This window comes from Hyperolius riggenbachi, chromosome 5 (assembly GCF_040937935.1).
Source record: "Hyperolius riggenbachi isolate aHypRig1 chromosome 5, aHypRig1.pri, whole genome shotgun sequence".
Taxonomy (NCBI): Eukaryota; Metazoa; Chordata; class Amphibia; order Anura; family Hyperoliidae; genus Hyperolius; species Hyperolius riggenbachi.
Genome location: NC_090650.1, coordinates 332,809,726 through 332,830,723, shown reverse-complemented (window position 1 = coordinate 332,830,723; position 20,998 = coordinate 332,809,726). Strand labels below are relative to the sequence as shown.

At 41.9% G+C, this 20,998-nt stretch overlaps 1 protein-coding gene across 7 annotated transcripts in view; it reads left to right on the top strand.

Moving 5' to 3' along the window:
* The window catches only part of NOL4 (nucleolar protein 4), a 401,146-nt gene that overhangs the window by 349,522 nt on the left and 30,626 nt on the right, over positions 1-20,998 (top strand). For all 7 annotated transcript variants that reach the window (XM_068237327.1, XM_068237326.1, XM_068237325.1 and 4 more), the window contains one exon: positions 13,629-13,742. In XM_068237327.1, the coding sequence (XP_068093428.1) occupies positions 13,629-13,742 (114 nt within the window). The remainder of the gene's footprint in view (positions 1-13,628; positions 13,743-20,998) is intronic.

Below are 20,998 nucleotides of genomic sequence, written 5' to 3'. Positions count from 1 at the left end.
ACTGATACTGCCCCTAACAAAAAGGAGTTGAGTACAGGAAAAACAGGGACCCACCCGTGTTTGAATTGCAATGTATGTAGTGGCATAATAAAGGGAGAAGCTATTTGCCATCCACATACTGGACGAAAAATTGTGATCAGGGAGAGACATTATTGTTCCACCCCTTGGGCCACATATGGGCTTAAATGCCCATGTGGCCTAATGTACGTAGGGGAGACTACGAGACCAGTCAGAACACGTATCCAAGAACACAAGAGAGCAATTACTAGGTATGCCATGGGAGAACGAAAGAGTTACGACACCTCAGTTGCGAGGCACTTTGGCGTGGCAGGCCATGGTGCGGCGCAGCTGAGGTGGTGCGTATTGGAGGCCCTGGATCCTTCAGTTAGAGGAGGTAATTTAGAAAAGTTATTAAAGCAAAAAGAGGCGAAGTGGATTCATGATTTGGATGTGGTGGCCCCTAGAGGTATGAACGAGAGGCTGCCCCTAAAATGTTTTTTATAGATTAAGTTATTTGGGCCAACAGTGCAATAAGGATTAGTGATGTAGAGTTTTGTATTTAAAATTTTGTATTTATAATGTGCAAGTTCGATTCATGGTTGTTTACATGTTATTGTTTGTTTTCTCCCTCCTTTAGGTGGGTCAGTGGCAGTCCATTGTGGAAGTGCCTGAATCACGGTCAGTCATTTATTAACAATTGGTAGCCGTAATGGAGTGCCATATGACCATAGACTGGGATTCTGGACAATGGGTTAACTGATGAAGGGGGTGGAGTCACCATGGGTATGGTGACCTTATGAGTATATATATTGGTGCTTGTTTATTCACTTGCTGTTTATCACCTGATGAAGGAAGTAATGTTCCGTAACATGTAGTGTCACTTGTTCGTGAATACAACAAGTTTGTTGCAGCCAGTGGTGTGCCGTCTCTTTTGTTGCTCTGGAATGATAAGCTGTAACAGAATGCAGTTTCTTTGCTGGAGGTCTGAAGAATAAAGCGTTCCTGCAGGCAGGCAGCATTGAAGCAAAGTGAAATGTCCTTATAGGTTTGGGGGGCTGTATTTCTGCGAATGGAACTGCAGATGTGATCAGACCAGGGAAGCATCTGATTGCTCCCAAATTCATTCTGCAGCAGGACAGTGACTTTAGCTAGGGTTGGTGGTAAATTTGGGTTTGGGTTTATCTGCACTCGAAAAATTGAGTTTTCTCTGCAAAAATTCTAAACTGCAGAATCTTATTTGATGAATTCATGTTCATGTCCCTTTAATTAAATATGCACACACTAATTATGTCAGCACTTAATATGACTATGTTAATGAATGAGTTATGCTACCTGCTAAGTATTTCTGCACTGACTGCTCTTATCTGACTGGATGTCTGGGTTTGCGTATCAGTAACATCTCACTGAGCACAATACACCCTAGGTAGCCTGCCCTGTAAGCTATTGTACTGCAGCAGTTTCTCTGCAGAGAATTCAGGTTGCATTGTTCAGCGTGATGCTAGAAATTCTGGCTTGCATGCATATTGTATGAAGTTTGGAATTGGGCCAATCAAAATCGGCAGCGGACCTACACATTTGTATTTAAAGCAGACCTGAACTCAAAACTTCCTCTCTGCTCTAAAAGATAAGCAACAGCATAATAACCTTTAAAAGAAAACATTTCTTTGTTATAGCTGATACCAATGCTGCAATAAATCTGCAATGTGTCTACTCCATGCTTTCATGAAAGCAGACATAGGGTTAACATACTGTGTTTACAAGTTAGCTGCTCTGCTGACACAGCTAAGATACCAAATTACAGTTTTGATCAGTCACAGATGAGGGGGAATTAGACAGGCCAAACTCTATAAATACAGTACATACAGGGTGGATTTCTTTTCTATCGGGTTTCCTTCTGTCCAATGCAAGTGTTCAGGTCCACTTTAAAGAAAATATGTATATAATACAGTACACATCACGGCACATCAAGCAAACTACCTGAAGCATATGAAATATCAGCAGATTTGTATACATTTACAATTGATGAGTAGTCTGTGGAGCCACAGGACATTTTTCCTGTAAGGAACCAGCAGTGATGGGAATTTGCATTCTACAAATAAAAATGAATTTGGTTGCAGGGACTTTCAAACATGCTAATTCTAATGATTAGAGGCAGACCTAATCTTTCATCAGAATGAGTTGGAGATCTGCCTTTGTTTAATCAGTCATAAAAGATAAATCTGTGAAAGAGAATCTTCCTCGGTCATTTGTTCTTATATCCTGCATGTAAACAACACGTGCCATGAAGTAAAATCTTCTGCTTTGACAATTATGTGTCTACGTAGACAGCAGTATTAAGAAAATACATGCTTCATTCTGTAGAGAGTGCAATTTATCATGGAGAGAATTCTCATATACTGTATCGCTATGCCAACAGGGTGGCCATTTCACACTATTAAATATGTTGCTTAGTTACCACTTGGGGCTGGGAGAAATTATGGTGACATTGGCAGGAGATGAGACTCTCAGGGAAGGGGGGTGGTGGCTGGATGGGGAATGTGCAAGGCCGATGTCACACAAAGGACTCTGCATGGGTTAGGAGGAATGCTCGCCTCCTGTATCCAGGGAAAGGAACGACTAGTTCTATCTATAAGAGCGAACGTAACTTAAACATGCATACACTCTTGGCTTTATGTATTTTCTTGTGTTGCTTTAAGAGATATCTACACTTTTATACACTGTATATGAGTGAGCCTTTGAGGGATGGAGATGCAGGGGCTGTAGATGGAGCCATGATTCTCATTAAAGAAAAAGCGACACCCATGGTAACCTAGAAATAAAAAACACATATATAAGTAGATAAATGGTAGTTCTACTTACATAAGAGATGTATTGAGCTATCCACGTAATGATTCCTGTGAATTTTATAAAGGAAAAGCAGAAAATCCTATTCAAGGCAGTGGCCATTTTGCCAAGCTAATGCTGACATCATATCCTCCCTGACTGTTTCCCCCCCCCCCCTCCCTTCTCTTGCTCATTGTGTATTCATTAGCTGCCCTCCTCCCAGAGTCTTTAGACACTCCCACTAAGGTGTATACTAACAACTACACTATCTTATCCTCCAATCTCTGAGTCTTGTAAACACAAGTGAGCAGAGGATGTTTCAGATAAGAAGCTAGGAAGGGAAATAAAGGGAAGGGGAGGAATATATTATAGATAAAAAGAACCCCCCGCATGCAACTGAATGGCAATGGCTATTAACCTCCCTGGCGGTAAGCCCGTGCTGAGCACGGGCTATGCCGCCGGAAGGCAACGCTCAGGCCCCGCTGGGCCGATTTGCATAATTTTTTTTTGCTACACGCAGCTAGCACTTTGCTAGCTGTGTGTGCATAACGATCGCCGCCGCTACCCGCCGATCTGCTGCGCCGCAGCCGCCCCCCCCCCCCCCCCGACCCCGTGCGCTGCCTGGCCAAAAAGTGCCAGGCAGTGCTGTGGGGTGGATCGGAGTCCCCTTTGACGTCACGATGTCGGTGATGTCATCCTGCCCATCGTCAGGAGATCCCGTTCTTTGAACGGGATCTCCTGATCTCCGATCGGCTGGGGGGATGCCGCTGAGCAGTGGCTATCATGTAGCGAGACCTTGTCTCGATACATGAAAAAAAAAAACCGGCTTTGTTGCCCCCTGGCGGATTTTAATAAACCGCCAGGAGGGTTGAAGGGCCAGTGCTCCTAAAGTATGTGATAACTCCAAAACATAACAGCAGAAAAAGTTTTGCAAGTTTTGAATGCAGGATTAGCATCTTTATCACTTAATACACTCAACCAGTTGCTGTTGAAATTTTATTTTTATGGTGACAATACCGATTTAAGGAGGATCCCTGGGCTCTTAGAAAATTCCCCCATCAACAACCCTGACCCTTACTAACTTTAAATGAATAAACAAATCTACATACAAATAAAGTTTGCTGATCCCTTAATATAGTTTTGAATGTCCTGATGAAATTATCTTAGTCTTATTACTCTATCCAGCAGCATGAAAAATTATGCATGCTGCTTTTTATACCAACTACCTGGACTACACTTCCCATGGTTCCTAGTGGTGACTGTTAACTGCTACTTCCCATCTTAAATAGGAATCCTAATGGTAGAATTAGAGGGGGAGATTTATCAACGCATAACTGACAGTTTTTTCTTCGTAATCTGTTGTAATCAGCAGGGAGAACAGCACTACAGTTAAGAGAAGTGCAAATCCATCCCTAAACTGGCGAAGATTAAGAAGTACATGATAGCAGTTCTACAGATGTAGAACTGCAGGCTAGACATGATTGCAGAGTGCAGGCTAGACATAATTTGTGTGGTGTTCCTCCCCCCTGCTGAATTCCTCCTCAGAGCCTGCTGCTATCAATACAGCAGCTGTGTTGGTTACCTCAGCAACAGCAATTGCCCTCACACACTGCACTGTCTGAGAGACCTTCCTAGCTCCTCCTATTTTACAACAGTTTTAGAAGGCATCTGCATTATCTAATGATTTCTTAAGATGCCTGAGACAGTTCTGCATGGATTTCTAAAAACCTACTAATACTTTGTCTCAGATACTCTTGATAAATCTTGCCCACAGTATCTTGCTCCTTCTTACTTTCCTATTTAGGAAGTATGCCTGCACTGATTTTTCTGGAGGTAAATAATAGAAATAATGAACCCGCAAATGTAAAAACAAAATTATAAAAATATTATTATTATGCATATACTGTATGTGATGCTGACAACTTCAGCAGCACTTTTCATAATTAACGGCATTAATTGTCCTCAGAGGAGCTCACAATCTAATATCTTTATTGCAATCCTAATCTAATGTCACTAGCACAATCTAGGAACCGTGTAGAGGGCAGAATGGGGGGAAACCATACCTGATACAGTATAATGTATCAGTATACTTTCTGATGTAGGGGAAACTCGTGCATCAAAGGGAGAACCTACAACTCCATAAAAATAGTGTCCTGGTCAAGCTTTGAACTTGGAGCTAGAAGGTGAGAGTGCTAGACTATTGGCCATCGTGATATGTAAGTATAGCATGACTTTTTACCATTTTGGACAGGGTTCCCCTTTAAGATTTTCAGTGATTGGGCTTTTATCAGCTTTACTGTAGAATTAAATAATCTTAATTGTTGACTGTGACCCTCTCCTCACTTCCTGTTCTTGTGACATCCATAAGGGTAACGCCAGTTACGACACATTCCCAGCAAGCAATAAAACCCTTCTAGAGGTTACAGTTCTATCAAGGTCAATTGATAGCTTAAACTTTGGCTAGAGTCAGACTTTAATCATGAATTTTTCCAGGTACATTCGGATACATAAATCTATTGACTGATGTGACACCATAGATCTTGTCAAGTCCTGTCATTGATAGCCATTGCGGAGATATGTTTCACCGTGTATATCAAAGAGTTAACACAAGCTTGTGGCGGGAATAGTCACTGTAGACTTGTTTTATAAATAATATGCTACCTCTGCCCATGAAAAACGCAGGAACGCACCATTTTTAAAACGCATGCTTTTCTGCACAGACAATGTGCTCCCAGCTTAAGAGTCTCAAGGAGGTTTCTTTGTACCTGTACCATACAGTGTGCTGTGCATCAGTCCAGATAATACACAAACAGCTGTGTGACTGCAAATACGAACAAGCTGTAATGTATGTCCTGTTCTTCAGTAAAAGGAAAGCTGTCAGACATTCACATTAGTTTGTCTTGCAAGCATTCTCTGTCAGGCAGCATCAGGGGAGGAGGGATGAAGCTGAGCCAAGTGCAAGGATTGCACTGTGTCTTTTCTAGGTCTACAGCAATGCTTTCAAAGGTACATTTATCAATTTATATCACCGAGGAGCAATTTCTTAAAAGGGGCTTTTGACAATGCACAGTTTTACTTAAAGCGTACCTACAGTGCTGCTTATAATTATTCAAACCCCTGGCAAATTTTGACTTAAAGAGACACTGAAGCGAAAAAAAAATGATGATATCATGAATTGGTTGTGTAGTAGGGGTAATTACTAGAACATTGGTAGCAAAAAAAATATTCTCATATTTTTATTTTCAGTTATACAGCTTTTTTTATAACATTGCATCATTCTCTAATACTTGCAGTTTACACATTATTCAGCATTCTAAAAGTTTTTGCAGAATAGGCAGTGAACTTTTGACCTGTCCTGAACTGTTTTCTGCAAAAGAAAAACACAATACAGCTGAGGTAACCTAATCAGAAGTCAGAGCTCTCCACAACAAAGTCGCAGAGCTCAATGGCTATTTGTATAGATAACAACTGGAGTTTCTTAACTCTTCCTGTACTGGAAACAAATATTAGACTTATGTCTCTGCCCCTAATGCTTTATTTCTTAGCTGTACTACACAACTAATTCTTTATATCATAATTTTTTTCGCTTCAGTGTCTCTTTAAAGTTACTTTTAATGAACTAGCAAGTCGTTTTTTTTTACGGAAAATGACATAGGTGTCTTCCAAAAGATAATAAGATGATGTACAAGAGGCATTATTGTGGAGGGGAAAAAACACATTCCTCCACTTTTATTTACATTTGAGCAAAAAAATGTCCAGTCCAAAATTATTCATACCCTTCACAAACCGTCACAGTCTGTGGGAAAATCCAAAGTTCTATGCCATTCCAAATAGTCCAAGTTGTTCTGGAGCATCCTAATTACCCTGATTAACTGGGAACTGCTGTTTTAATCAACTCAACAGGTAAAAAACAGCAACTCTCTGCAGTTGGTTTGTGGACAGTCATGGCTAAGATAAAGGAGCTCAGTGAGGACCTGCGGCTGCGAATTGTGGCTGCACACAAATCAGGAAAGGACTAAAAGGCCATTTCTAAATGTTTTCAAGTTTCAGTGGCTACAGTGCAAAGTATTATTAAAAAATACAAGATGTTCTGCACTGTGGAAAATCTCAGAGGGCGTGGTTGAAAGCCAAAAGTGACACTGGCCAGGTAGATAGTGAGGGAGGGGAAAAATAATCCAAGGATCACCACCAAGGCCATCCTGGTGAATCTGGGCTCTGCTGGACGGATGGTTGCAAACGGACACTGCACACTGCTGGGTTCCATGGATGCAGATCAAGGAGGAACCCACTTCTCCAGATAAGGCACACAAAAGCTAGCTTGGCCTTTGCAAGTGCTCATCTGGACAAAGAAGAAGACTTCTGTGAAACAACAATTGTATTGTTTGGTCACAATGATGTTTCCTTCATGTGGCATAAAAAAGGAGAAGCCTTCAACCCAAAGAACACCATCCCTACAGTCCAACATGGTGGTGGGAACCTAATGCTTTGGGGTGTTTTTCAGCCAATAGACCAGGAAACCTAATCAACGTAAACAGCACCATGAAAAAAGAGCAATACATAAGGATTCTCAACGACATCATCAGGCAGTCTGCAGAGAAACTTGGCCTTGGGCAACAAGTAGACATTTCAGCATGACAATGACCCAAAACACAAGTGCAAATGTTGTGAAGAAATGGTTAGCAGACAACAACATTTACGTTTTGGAGTGGTATTGCTTAACAGGAAATGATTATGGCAGCCTGCATATCCCTCTTGCTTCAGTTGCCCTTTAAAGCACAGGTGAACTAGTTTAAAACCGATAAACTAGTAATGGGGTATTTTAAGCTAAGAGTTCTCTTTCTCATCATACTTGGCTGCATTCCTGATCTCTAGTTTGCAGTGAGAGCATTGGCTCTGCACCTCTTAGTAGATACTGTTGAATGTGTGGATCCGTGAGAGCATGGGGTAGCCTGAGAGTAACCAGACACTACAGAGAGACTATTTCTTAGCAGAGTGTAATTAAATACTGCTTGAAGTGTGTGGAGTCTATGAGAGTGTACTTGCAGACCAAACACTACTATATCAGGTGTGTGAGAGCAGAATGGAAACAAACACTGCGTATAGCATATGGGGTCTGTGAGAGCATGGGAACTGCATCCTCAGCAGATTGTAGGGCAATACTACATAGAGCATGTGGAGGAAATACGAGTATGGGTACCACATCTTATATCTAATGGTAACCTTACAATGCATGGATTTTATGGGACCTGGGCACTGACTGCATATCCCAGCATAGTGTAAGCAGATAATGCAGAGTAAAGGCATATGACAATGGGTACAGCATTTCTCATAATTTTCTAATCTGGCATGGCAAAGAACATTTACTGTCTATAAGATCACACCGAGGTACCCTGCTGAGAGGTCATAACCAGAGAATTATTTGACCACATGACGGTCTATGAGAGAATGGATGCCATGTTGCTTGGCACAGTGTAACAATGCACAAGGGCTATGGAGGGTGCTGGCCTGCTGTGATTTCACTCAAGAGGAGAAGACAAAACACAACACCAGATTAAAGTGAAAGAAGTGCCTGGAAAAGTTGTAAACTTTATTTAACCTACCACTGGTGTACTTTCAAGAATATGTACATGATTTAAAGCAGGTCAGTAGGAGTTTTCTATAATATATGAGTCTCCACACCAAACACATTAGTAGCAATAATACAGTTTTTCAATAAAATCACACATGACCTTTGCTAAGCTCCTCCTTCTACTCCCACCTGACACCATGGGAGAGTGCGATGTCCTGATTTTCTGACCCGCCTCCACAGCATTGTGTAGGATGGGGTGTGTCCTAGACCTCCAGAGTGCTTAACCTTCTCTAACAGTCTGCAGCTAAAGTGAAGCAATGTATCTGCAGTTTTCAGGTTGCATTTGCCCTACTGTAGGTAATCTGGTGGGCATGGGTGTTTTGATGTAGTTTCTGGAAGCCTTAAAGATCTGTCATAAAAACCTAGCTGAGTCCTGCCTTTTGTTCTTCAATCCTAGAATGACAGGACTTGTGGTATATTGTTCTCCTCTGGCAGTGTATTAATTGACTAGATGTGACCTGAAATTATCCATAGCTAAATATTTCTCCCACTAACGTTTCAGCAAGGTGATTTCACAAAGACTACAGAAAGGCCAATATTAGCCAACAGCTTTTCACACTGAAGCTTATTATGTGCCCGATTCATTTTTTTTCAGCCAGTAATTTTCCTCTAGAGTGATACATTGAAATCGTATATATCACTATCTGTTAATATTTTCTGTAATTGCACATAGCTGCATGTAACCCTCTAATGTTCTGAAAGAATCTGTCCTTGGAATTTTGAAAAAAGAGAATATCATTAATGTAAATCATTACTAAGTGAAACACTTGGAGAATAGTGGCCTATTATGTCACTGGATGAAAATCTTTAATGTTGTCAGGAAGCTTGTTATACATTTTCTTGTAGCTCTGAACATTCGGCATGCTCTGGTTTTTAATTAAACAATGGAACGTGTACAGCCACTGGAGGCTTGCTGCTTAAAGGACAACTGTAGTGAGAGGGATATGGAGGCTGCCGTATTTATTCCCTTTTAAGCAATACCATTTGCCTGGCATCCTGCTGATCCTTTGCGGCTGCCATATTTATTTCCTTTTAAGCAATACCAGTTGCCTGGCTGTCCTACTGATGCTGGTTAAAAGGAAATAAATATGGCAGCTTCCATATTATTCTCAATTCAGTTGTCTTTTAAAATGGACCTATACTGTATCTACCAAACTTTAAATTCACATTTGTTGACCAGACTCAAACTACAAGTAACCTGTGTCTATAAGATGACCATTGCTGAGAACTAGAAACACCAAAATAAACAAGCACCATATGGCCAATCACCATGTGGCTTCTGTCTCTGCATGTCATTTAATTGGCTGTGCGGCACTTGTACACTGAGAAGGAGTGAAGAGGACCTGTCCTGATGCCGGAAGGAGGTGATGTATAACAATTCACTGCCACTCTGCATTACGCACAAGAGTGGTCAGGCCCCCTTAGCCCCGGGTCTCTTCATGTTGGTTATTGTTAAGCCCCTGACAACACTCCTGGAGTGCAGTTCCTGAGTTGTTTGCCTACAGGAATTTCCCTAGAAAGTTCCAGGAAATCATTTGAAACATAAGGAACTTGATTTACTTATGCTATCATAAGCTGCAGTGAACAGCATGAGCATCATTTAATGAAAATAAATATATGTTCTGATCTGGCCAATTATAAGCTTTTGCTGGAAATTCAAATATGCTACCTACCAATTAAAGCAAAGACTCAGGAGAGCAGCACACTTGCTGGCCGTTTCCTTTTCGCCTTCAACCTGCATGGGTCATTAAGGAATTAACTACTATCTGTGGGAGAGGCAGGCTACCCTGTTTATTTTCACTTTTGTCTATTTTTGTAAACACATATACATGCTGTTTAAAAAATATGTTATGCCATTCATCCCACAGCATGGCCAAATCACATGTTTAAAAATAAATAATGCAGACAGCCTACTGGAGATGCAGTACAATGCCTGGCAATAAACAGGGAAATGTGCGCTTCTATGCACTAATGTCTGTTCATTTCAGTGTAGCTGATGGTGGCTCCTGATGTGTCAAGAGCTGTGTGTGTCTGCGGCTCTCTGTACACAGTGCTGACATTGCAGGTTGGCTAGGATGCTATTGCTGTATCATGGCAAAAGCATATTAATAATATATAGTGTGATCTGAAACCAGTCTATACATGCAGACTTTGAATTCAGGTTATAGTTTCACTTTTATGTTTCGGACTAGTAAAGATTTGATGTTAACAATAAAGTAACTTTATAACATAGTATGCTCCATATTGCAGTGCAGCTATTCACCCATAGGAGATTCGTAGCATCATTGTATATGTTCATTATATGAGTTTGTTTTTACAGTCCAGAAACTGAAAGCAGAATCCTAGGTAAACACAGCTGAAATACTGCACATCTGCTCTTAAATGCCCAAAGATCTGTAATTCTGCCTGACTTGTCTTGTGATTCAGATAGTCCCACAAGACAGAACAACTGCACTTTCTACCAATTGTAGTTCAGCCTTGTAGTTGGTATAAAGATACCCCTTAGCCTGCTGACTCAAACTCATGTTGTGACGCGCACATTTGAAAGACACCCGTTTAAAAGGGTGCAGGATAGCGGTAGTACAATATCAGTAAATTTATATAGATATTGGTAACATTTACCGTTATTTTTCTATGACCTAACCCTATTCTCACACAGACCCCTCAACACCCCCCCCCCACCACCACCACACACACACACACACACACACACACACACACACACTTCCCCCTGATGGTGCCTAATCCTTAACCTCCCAAGTTGGGCGCCTAACCATAACACCACCGATGGGCAACTAATCTTAACCCCATGCATATTACCTTAAAACCCCCACGTGCCTAAATTTAACCCCCAACGTCTTTTGTTAAAATGGCATCTGCTGTAATAGCAGCCAGCCACGGTGTCCACTAATATATCGGATCGCCCTTTTAAAAATGCATGTCTTTCACTGTTTTTAACTGCTCCTGCTGACAACAATGTTCAATGCAGAGGCTGGCTGGTTTGGTTCACAATGCAACCCTCTCTCTAAGCCTGATTGTTGCAGTTGGAGAAAGTTGCACAAATGCTAGGCAGTCAGTTTCATAGTTGTTTTTTTCTATGTATGAGATCCTAGCGAGTCACATTTAGAAGCCACAACACCATCCACTTCCTGCCCTCTGCCATTAGCTGCAGTGCCATCCTCTTAGAGAAATTCACTCTGTGCCTGCTCTACTGCAGTTTGAACAGGGAAATTATGTAATCCAAGCAGCAAAAGAAGCTTCCCTAACAGAACCTGAAACTGCCCGACCTCAGTGTTTCTGATCATGTGAATGTGATGCATGATAACACGTGCAGCAGTGAACTTTACTAATGTCTTCACTGAAGTCCCTTCTAATAACTTATACAAATTCTGACAAATATCTTATCTAGATACGCAAGGATTAGTCCCAACTTCATATTCTTCAGGCACTTCTGATTATAACCTGTAACATATTATCTGACTTGCGCTTTTGACAGGTAGCCAATCTTTCGTGTGCCAACCCTGTACTACTGTGTTTTAGGGATATATCTCTAAGGGCCCGTTTCCACTAGTGCGGCGTGCGTCTCGTAGACGCACGCCGGCACTGAGCGGGTGGATGGGATCGCAGGCGAATCCCATGAGTCGTGGCATGCACGGCTATGGGATTTGCAGCCTCCGTCGCGAATTCTGCGGGGGGGGGGTTCCGGCCGAATCGCTCCCGCAAGCGATTCCGCCGCGGCCCCGTCATCCCCTATGGCAGAGTTTCCCCGTGCAAATCATGTGCGGGGAAACTCTGCAGAATCGCCGTAGTGGAAACGGGCCCTCACTCTTACCTATTCCCACCAACAGGAGTCTTAACCAACAAGTAACCAAATATAAATGGATGGAGGAGATCCAAGTAAAATGTACACAACATTCAAAAACATAAAACATTTGTAAAGAAAAACAGGATAATCAAAGTTAAAGGGAGCCTATAGTGAAATAAAAGTGCCCAGTTGAACTTACCTGGGGCTTCTTCTAGACCCCTGTAGTTCTTCTGGTCTCTTGCAGCTGCTTCGCTCTGTTCCATTCGGCGGTAGTGCATTTTTCAAAGTTATCCGACTGAGCCAGTCACAGGCTACTGCACATGCGTGGCTTTAGTCGTTCACCTCCTCAATTGCTCTCCGGTAGGATTCGATTTTTTTACAAACTGCACTCTTGCCTGTACCCAGTTCAAATGTGAGCCAGGACTCTTATCTGCATGGGGCTTGCATGTTCCCCTGCTCTTTGTGGGGGTTTCCTCTGGGTGCTCTCAAAAGCGTACTGACCAAATTCATTGCTTCATTCAAAGAAGACTAACTACAGCTAGATCAGGTTAGATCAGCCTTTCCCAACCAGGGTTCCTAGAGTACTCTGCAGGGGTTTCTTGGCATTTTCCCCCATCGTGTGGGGGGGGGGGGTATAATAGAGCACAGTATAATAGTTTGTACTGTAAAAAGAAGCACTCAATTGGGGGGTCTGGAGACAGTATCATGAATAGCAGTGTGACAGGGGAGTAGTGAAGTAAACAGCCACACCTACTTATAAATGCAGGGGTTCCTTGAGAAAATATTTGCAGGGTTCCTCCGATGTAAAAAGGTTGAGAAAGTCAGGGGGGTTAGATTATGAGCTCCTTTGAGGGACAGTTTGCAGCATGACTCTCTGCCTGTAAATCACTGCAGAAGAGGTTAGCTCGACATAAATACATAATAATAATAATAGATGTTGTAACTGACTCCTAAAAAGTAATCCTGTTGGTGGGAACAGTCAAATACATATCTAATGAGTGTAAACCCAATTGTATTATTAGTTCTTGGTTGGGTGTATATTTTTCTCGTCCATCTGTAACAATGGTATATCTTACTGTAACTTTTGATCATTTAGAATGTGTGTTGCCTAAAGACAAAGTATTCTGTGACTAAACAATATCTTAAGAAGTCCATTAAAAAAAGAAGAAGAAACCCACAGAGCCATTTTTCACACCTCAGAGGAAGAATTTTCATTTCTCTTTTTTACCATTTGTTTCATTTTCCCCTCTCAGTTGTGTTTATGTGCATTTTGAAATGACATTTCAGCATTACGTCTCCATAACTCCACGTATAATGTTGTTTTAGGAACAGTAAAGTAATGTTGTTTGTGTGTGTTGTGTTCTTTTCCAGTCTCGGCCAATACCTTCACACCTCACCTCCGCCGTAGCAGAAAGTATCCTGGCCTCAGCTTGTGAAAGTGAAAGCAGAAATGCTGCTAAGAGAATGAGATTAGACAGACAGCAGGTAACTTTCTGCATACACTCTGTGTTGTACGTGTAATGTCCTTTCTATTACCTGATGTCAAATTCTTTTTTTGTTGTTTTTTTGTTTTGTTTTGTTTGTTTTTTTCATTGGTTTGTGTTCTCTTTGGATAAAACCCTCTAGCTTCTATATCAGTGGCTATCAGCAGAAAGAATGGGCAGGTGTTTGGCATCTGTCCCTCATTGAAGAATTTGCCGTTATTATAATTAGCTTTTAGGCATCTTTTAGATTTTTTTTCTCCCACATTTATAAAGATTTGAACAGATTTGACCACTTTAAATACCATAATTATTCTAAAGCAGCAAACAAAAAATTTTGAAAATGCAACCGATATTGTGAAAAAGAAAAATGGTGGAAAAACACAAAAAACTGAATTTTGTGAGGAATAAGGAATACCCAGATAGCTCATGGTGACCCAGAACCACTAGGAAGGTATAACGGGCGAAAAGAGATCAAATTGCCAGCTATTAAAACACAATGCTAAATGTACTTTTGCCTTTTTAAAACCGGTATTTGCAGTAATTCAGCTTTACGTGCGCAACCCTCGTTTCCCTTAATGCATCCCTCCCGAATATGCTCTTTATGACCCTAAAAGCGAGGCTTACATCCAGAACTGCTGGTGTATAGTGAGCCTACATCTTTTTAGCACAGTTACTCACTTAAAGTGGAATCAGGGCCGGGCCGAGGCAGAGGCGAGAGAGGCTCCAGCCACAGGACCCAGTGTAGGAGGGGGCGCACAACTCACTCAGCTATCATTCCCCTATCGTGTTTGAAGTAGAGAAAAATAAGAATAGAGGATACATGGAAGTGACTGCAATCCAGGTAACTAGAGATTAAGGTGTTGGGGGCCCTGGGGCACCTTTTAGTCTAATAGCAATCAGTGTGTGACAGCTGGGGTAGGAGGGATGGAGGGGCACACTTGGTGTCTCAGCGCTGGCGGACCTTGTCCCGGGTCTGGGTGGAATTATCACAAATACCTTCTGTTTTAAAAAGGCAAAATTACATTTTACATTACTTGTGGGGAATAATGGTGTTTTTCACCACCTTTAAATGTTTTTTTTTTCTTTATGCAAATTTGTTTTCCACAATAATACAAAATTTCACTCTTGATAAGTATGACAGATTTTTCAAAAGAGATAAATTCTCAATGTATTTTCAGAACTGGGGTACAGCTGAGTAAGGCCATATACCTAATGTGTTTCCTGTAAGGCTGTGGCATACAAGAGATTAGCTGGCCTTGCTATACATGGATTGCTATACTTCTCTTGTGTACTATTGCCCTACACTATGTGCCTGTTCACACCGAATGTGGTGTACATTACTTTGTTCTAACCAGCTGCCATGTGAAGTAGTACCTTGCAAAAAAAAGAAGAAAAAAGTGTGTTTTTACTCATTTCGAAGCAGTTTAGACCCATGGGCCCATATGCAATTAACTTTTTCTCATGCGTTTTCTCATAAATGATATTTATAAACTTGTCAATAAAATGCATTTTAAATCACCAGCAAGCAAGAAGATACTAAAAATAGTTTTGATAGTATTTTTCACCTACTTTTTGGTACTTTTTCAATTATAAAGTGCTGAAAAGTTATTCCTAATAGAAGATGAAAAATTATCTCCTAGGAGAAAACTCAGGAGAAAAAAAGGTTAATTGCATATGACCTATTGACTCTATTCAATTCAGTTTTTCCCCTAAGTTTTCTCCCAAGACATAATTTTCGGATTTTGCTTTAAATTGACTTTTTAGCACCGTGCAATTGAAAAAGCACTAAAAAGTAGGTGAAAGGGTACTGTCAACATTATTCAGAGTATTTTCTTGCTTGCTGGTGGATTGAAAGGCATTAAATTGGTAAGGTGTGAAAAAATCATCTGGGAGAAAATTCAGGAGAAAAAGTGAATTGCATATGGCCCATTGGCTTGCATTGAATGTGGCCCTGACACTCCCCAACAGTACTGCCAATCTTGGCACCTCTGCACTTGGGAATGGTGTTTTTTTGGTTTCTACCTAGGACAGCTCGTTAACTTGTTCAAAGTACCATAAGCACTGGGTGGTGGAGATCTTCCAAATCAATTGTTAATGTCTTTACAGAACTCCTTATCCATCACACATTTTTACTGTACAATAAATATAATGGAGATCTGAGCCATCCATAAGACAGCCTAGGTGAGTGGCCAGGGGTCTGGCTGCAGTCCCCTCTGTGCTCCTGTCACCATGTCACTGTACCAAAAAGGGCATTATTATGCCTAAAGCCCATTTCACCTGGATACATATAAAATCGGCGCCGGTAGACCTGGGCGCAGGATACAGCCGGTATATGGCTGATCCTGCTGCTGAACAAGTTCCCAGCCGCACTAAATACTATTCCCCCTCCACGCCGCCATGGATGGGGGGGAGGGATTAAATAATTCGGCTTCCAGCAATTGCTGGAAGCCGAATTATTGTGTTTCAAAAGTAACTTCAGCTCCGTCTTCTGACGGAGCCGACATTACTCACTGAGCGCGCTATAGCTGTAATTCCTATTACAGCCTATGGTGGCGGTGGCTGCGCCCAAATCTACCTGCGCTGTAATTAAAGCGCTCATTTCACCTTGATCAGTCTCTGATTAACAATACAGGATAAGTAACAAGCTGTGATAAACTACTGCACTGTGTGTTAACATATACCGGTAGTGATATTCAATATAATTTGTAGTCTGAGGAACAAAATCCGCCAGAGACAACAATGATAACAGTATACACAAACAATGTTACATTTCTCATTACTATCCATGTGGCAGTATCCTATAAAATAAAAGCTAATGAACAACAGAATGAGAATAAATCACATGACTGTTCCTGCTTGATGTGCAGAGCATATGAGCATGAATCCAGCAATGACGCGCCATGTTCAATAAATATTAAAATATGATTGTAGCAAAGAAATCATTAATAATACATAAATCTGCCAGCAACATAAACAGAATGAATGTGCGATGTGTCACAGTAACATTAAAAAAAATCTGTCTAAACTTTTTGCTAACACATGCCAATATCAGCATTACCTCTAGAGGTCCCAGCATTCATTATACAGAGCTCGGAGTTCGAACTATAAATGGTCCAGAATGGAAACTCACTGCAATAGAAAATTCATGTAACGTTCACAGTGGGTCCAATACAATACAGTAACCCAACACACTGCATGCAGTGCATTACCACATAATGGATGCGTTGACAGAGGCAGTAAAGCATGTGTACATCAAAAAATAGCCCCTGGAAACCCCCCCCCCTGGTGGTGCCTAACCCCAAGGTCCCCCCCCCCCCCCGGTGGTGCCTTAAAACTACCCTAGTAGTGCCTAACCCTAAAACTCCCATATCGTTTATCAAATTATTTTTAAAATGTATATATTTAGTTATTTGCAGAGTGTTTGTATTTTCCAAAGTATATAGTTTTAGGCCCGGTTCACATTAGCGTTCCAGGTCCGGCTTCCCCGGACCCGGAACGCTCCGTACACAACAGACTCGTGCAACCGTCCGGATCCGATCCGGGAACGCAGCTCTGGGACGATCCGGCTTTTTTCCAACATGCTCCATTTTTGCGTCCGTCCCGGTGCGGCTGCGGACCCGGGCCGGATCCTGACCCAAACATGCGGCCAGATGTGCAATGAAAAACGGATGTTTCTCATCACACTGGCAATAGGACCGGATGCTTCCAGCACCGGTCCTATGCCACTTGGGGGGCTCGGACTACACGCCGGTATCCCTCATGCTTGTGGTGCCTTTCTGGCACTGCAATGCATCTAGTTCCAGCTACTTTATTGTAGCCGGAACTGATACATTCCGGATCCGCAACTGGTGGCAACTTGTGGCCACCGCAGAGACCCGTATGGTCTCTTTGCGGCCCCCGGACCCCCGGACACTTGCGGACTCGAACCGCAAGTGTTAACATGGCCTTAGTTATAAAACTTTACGTAGAAAGAAACAGTCATCATGGTAAGTATGTTTGTAACCGTTAATATTATTCTCACTCCGCCAATTGTAAACATTATTATTCACCAGGCACCCATTGTAAACATTATTATTCACCAGGCACCCATTGTAAACGTTATTATTCACCAGGCACCCATTGTAAACATTATTATTCACTGGACGTTCTAATTTCCCTTTGGGCGCCAGTCAAACTATATCTAACATAAGAGTCAATGTTGGCGCACTTATTGTCCACTTCCCTTATGCGTGCAAATTCCCTGCTTCCGTAAAGCATACAATCCATAGATTGTGTACTTCACTGTATGCAACTTAAAGTTCACATAACGCATGCTGTGACTTTTTCATTCCATTGTATTTAAAGTAAATATACATTAAGGCTACTTTCACAGTTGAACGTTGCATTTGGTGCAACGTTAAAGTCGCAACGCAAACTAACAACGCAACATCCCAAAAATGTCTCAACGCAACTCTATGCCCTATGCCCAGCGCTGCATAATATGTTGGCGCTTTATAAATTCAATGAATAATAATAATAATGCCCTGTTATCGTCACATACAGTAGGGCATACAGGCAATGAAAAGTATGCTTCCAGGTCATTACTGAGCATGTGCAAACAGTCCAACGCAGTTAACAACGTGTATAACGCACAGCATGCAGCACTTTCTAATAATGCTACACATTACACACAAACGCAACGTGTGCACTGTGAATGTTGCACAGACTTAATATTGCTGTATGTTTGTCCACGTTAAAACATTTTCTAACGTGCGACTTTAACTTCGCACTGTGAAAGAGGCCTAAAACACTTTCTTTATTAGTGTCCTTATTTAGAATCACATTTAAAATGGTCATGAATGCTATAAGTTCTTCAGGCTGCTTATCGGTGGACTCTTTCAGGCCTTCTCCTGTATACACTGTATAATAATGTGTGTTGACTCTCCCTACAAGAGTCACTTAAAATGGTGTCTATTTTAGCTGGAGTGAAGAAGGGTTGGAATCCCTATCTGGCCTGTATGTGTGTCCCCAATGGCAAGAATTTCTTTTTAACTTCTATTACAGAAGCACTAGAGAAAATTAGAGGACATTTCCCAAAAGAGATTTCACAGCTGACAGAATGGATGCCCCATTTAGGCATCAGTCTGTAACTCCTGTTTCTGTGACAACTGGAAAAAGTTGGAATTTCACTGTTGTAAGAAAAATGGGGTGGAAAGAGGTAGCAGTTTTATACCTACCTTAGGCCTCTTGCACACTGCAAGTGATTCCGATTCATATTCCGCTTTTTAATCAGTTTTTACATCAGATTCAGATTCCGATTTGCAATTTGCTCCCTGCACACTGCAAATCGGAATCTGAATCGGATGTAAAAACTGATTAAAAAGCGGAATCTGAATCGGAATCACTTGCAGTGTGCAAGAGGCCTTATGCTGTCCAAAACAAAGATAAGTATTGTTTTCCAGTATAACAGTGTCCTGTGCTTTTTAATAAACTGCACAACCTACATGCACTCACCACCCACACACAATTTATTATTTTAGGAATTCTCCTGAGCTGCTCTCTTTTTTAGAAAGTCTTTTGCGTCCAATGTTAGATGCCGTAATTATAGCACTTTTCGTAATAACTGTATTTTATTGTCATCACTAACACCTGATATAGCCGCTAGTATTGGTACATTTACCAATATTCTACTCTCTTGCTGTGCTAACTACGATAGTAAAATATTGGTAAATGATACTGATATTTTACTACAGCTAACTCTAACCCTATTCTCACACAAAACCCTCTCTCTACCGATGCCTAACCCTAACCACCCATACTACGATGCCTAACCTTAGCCAACACCCCTGGAAACCTAACCTTAACTAGACCCCACACCTAGCCTTAACCGTCTTTCCTCAATGCCTAACCTTAAACAACACACACACCCCAAGCCTTAACAGGGGGACACATTAGAACACATGGGGAGAAAGGAGAACACAAGAGGGACACAATAGGTAAAAGGGGTACAAAAGAGGTACACAATAATTGGCGGGGAAACATCCACAAGACGCCCCTGCACTATAGACACACTAGGTTTAGTATATTTCCCCCCCTGGTTTTTGTCCTCTAACCCTAGGTATGTCTTGTAGTCCCGAGCATCTAAGGACTCGTTCACATTACATGCGTTGCCGTCCGTATTCTGCAACACGTGCAGGAGGCAGACATGCACGAACTTCAGAAGTGCATAGACTGCACTGTCTGATGTTCACACTGCATGCATTCCGTACCAGTGCGGTGTGCGAACACATGCTGCACACATTTTTTAGCAAAACAAGCGACTGAACAATTCACTACAAGTGAATGGGTTCAGCCACGTAACGCATGGAAAAGTAGATGGCGTGCGATCATGCGCATTGCGTTCCAATCGCACGGCCATCTGTGTGTAACAATGTGAACGAGGCCTTGTATTCTGAAAAATATGGTAAATGTGGCAACCTTCATATCTCTGTCATTACAGTGTCCCTTTATCAATACATGACTTGCAATAGATAAATGAAAGGTGAATCTACAATGCAGAGTCGTCTTTCTCTGTATTCCAGGTTGTACACTAGAATAATGGAGTAGCTGGGATAGATTAAATAACTGGAAACACAGCAACACTATACCACTGTACAGTTTATATTTTATGAAGCCTTAAAGTAAGTGTCCAAGGAAAATTTAAAAAAACAGATCCACTTACCTGGGGCTTCCTCCAGCCCATGGCAGCCGCCCTGTGCCCTCGCCGCAGCTCCGGAGGCTCCCGGTCTTCTCCGCTGCAGAACTCGACCTAGCTAGGTCGGGTTCCGGGTTGGCGTCTTCTGCGCTCCATGGCGCGGGTCACGTGGTCCGTCCGTCATCAGGACGGTCCTGCGCAGTAGTTCTGCGCCTGCGCAGTACCGACCTGATGATGTCGGACGGACCACGTGACCCGCGCCGTGGAGCGCAGAAGACACCGACCCGGAACCCAACCTGGCGAGGTTGGGTTCTGCAGCGGAGAAGACCGGGAGGGCAGAGGACGGCTGCCACAGGCTGGAGGAAGCCCCAGGTAAGTGGATTTCCTTTAAATTGATAATCACTAATTTTAGTCATTCCTGCTTAAACAACATCTTGGTTTTCAGTGGAGTATATGTAAAACGTTGTAGATCCTGTTTTCTATCTAGGAAAAAAAGTTTAACCAAGAATGAAAAAATTAAAAAGTGGAAGTGGTAAAATGAATGCTTCATCATAAAGAATTGCAAGAAGTATTGCTTTTAGCGC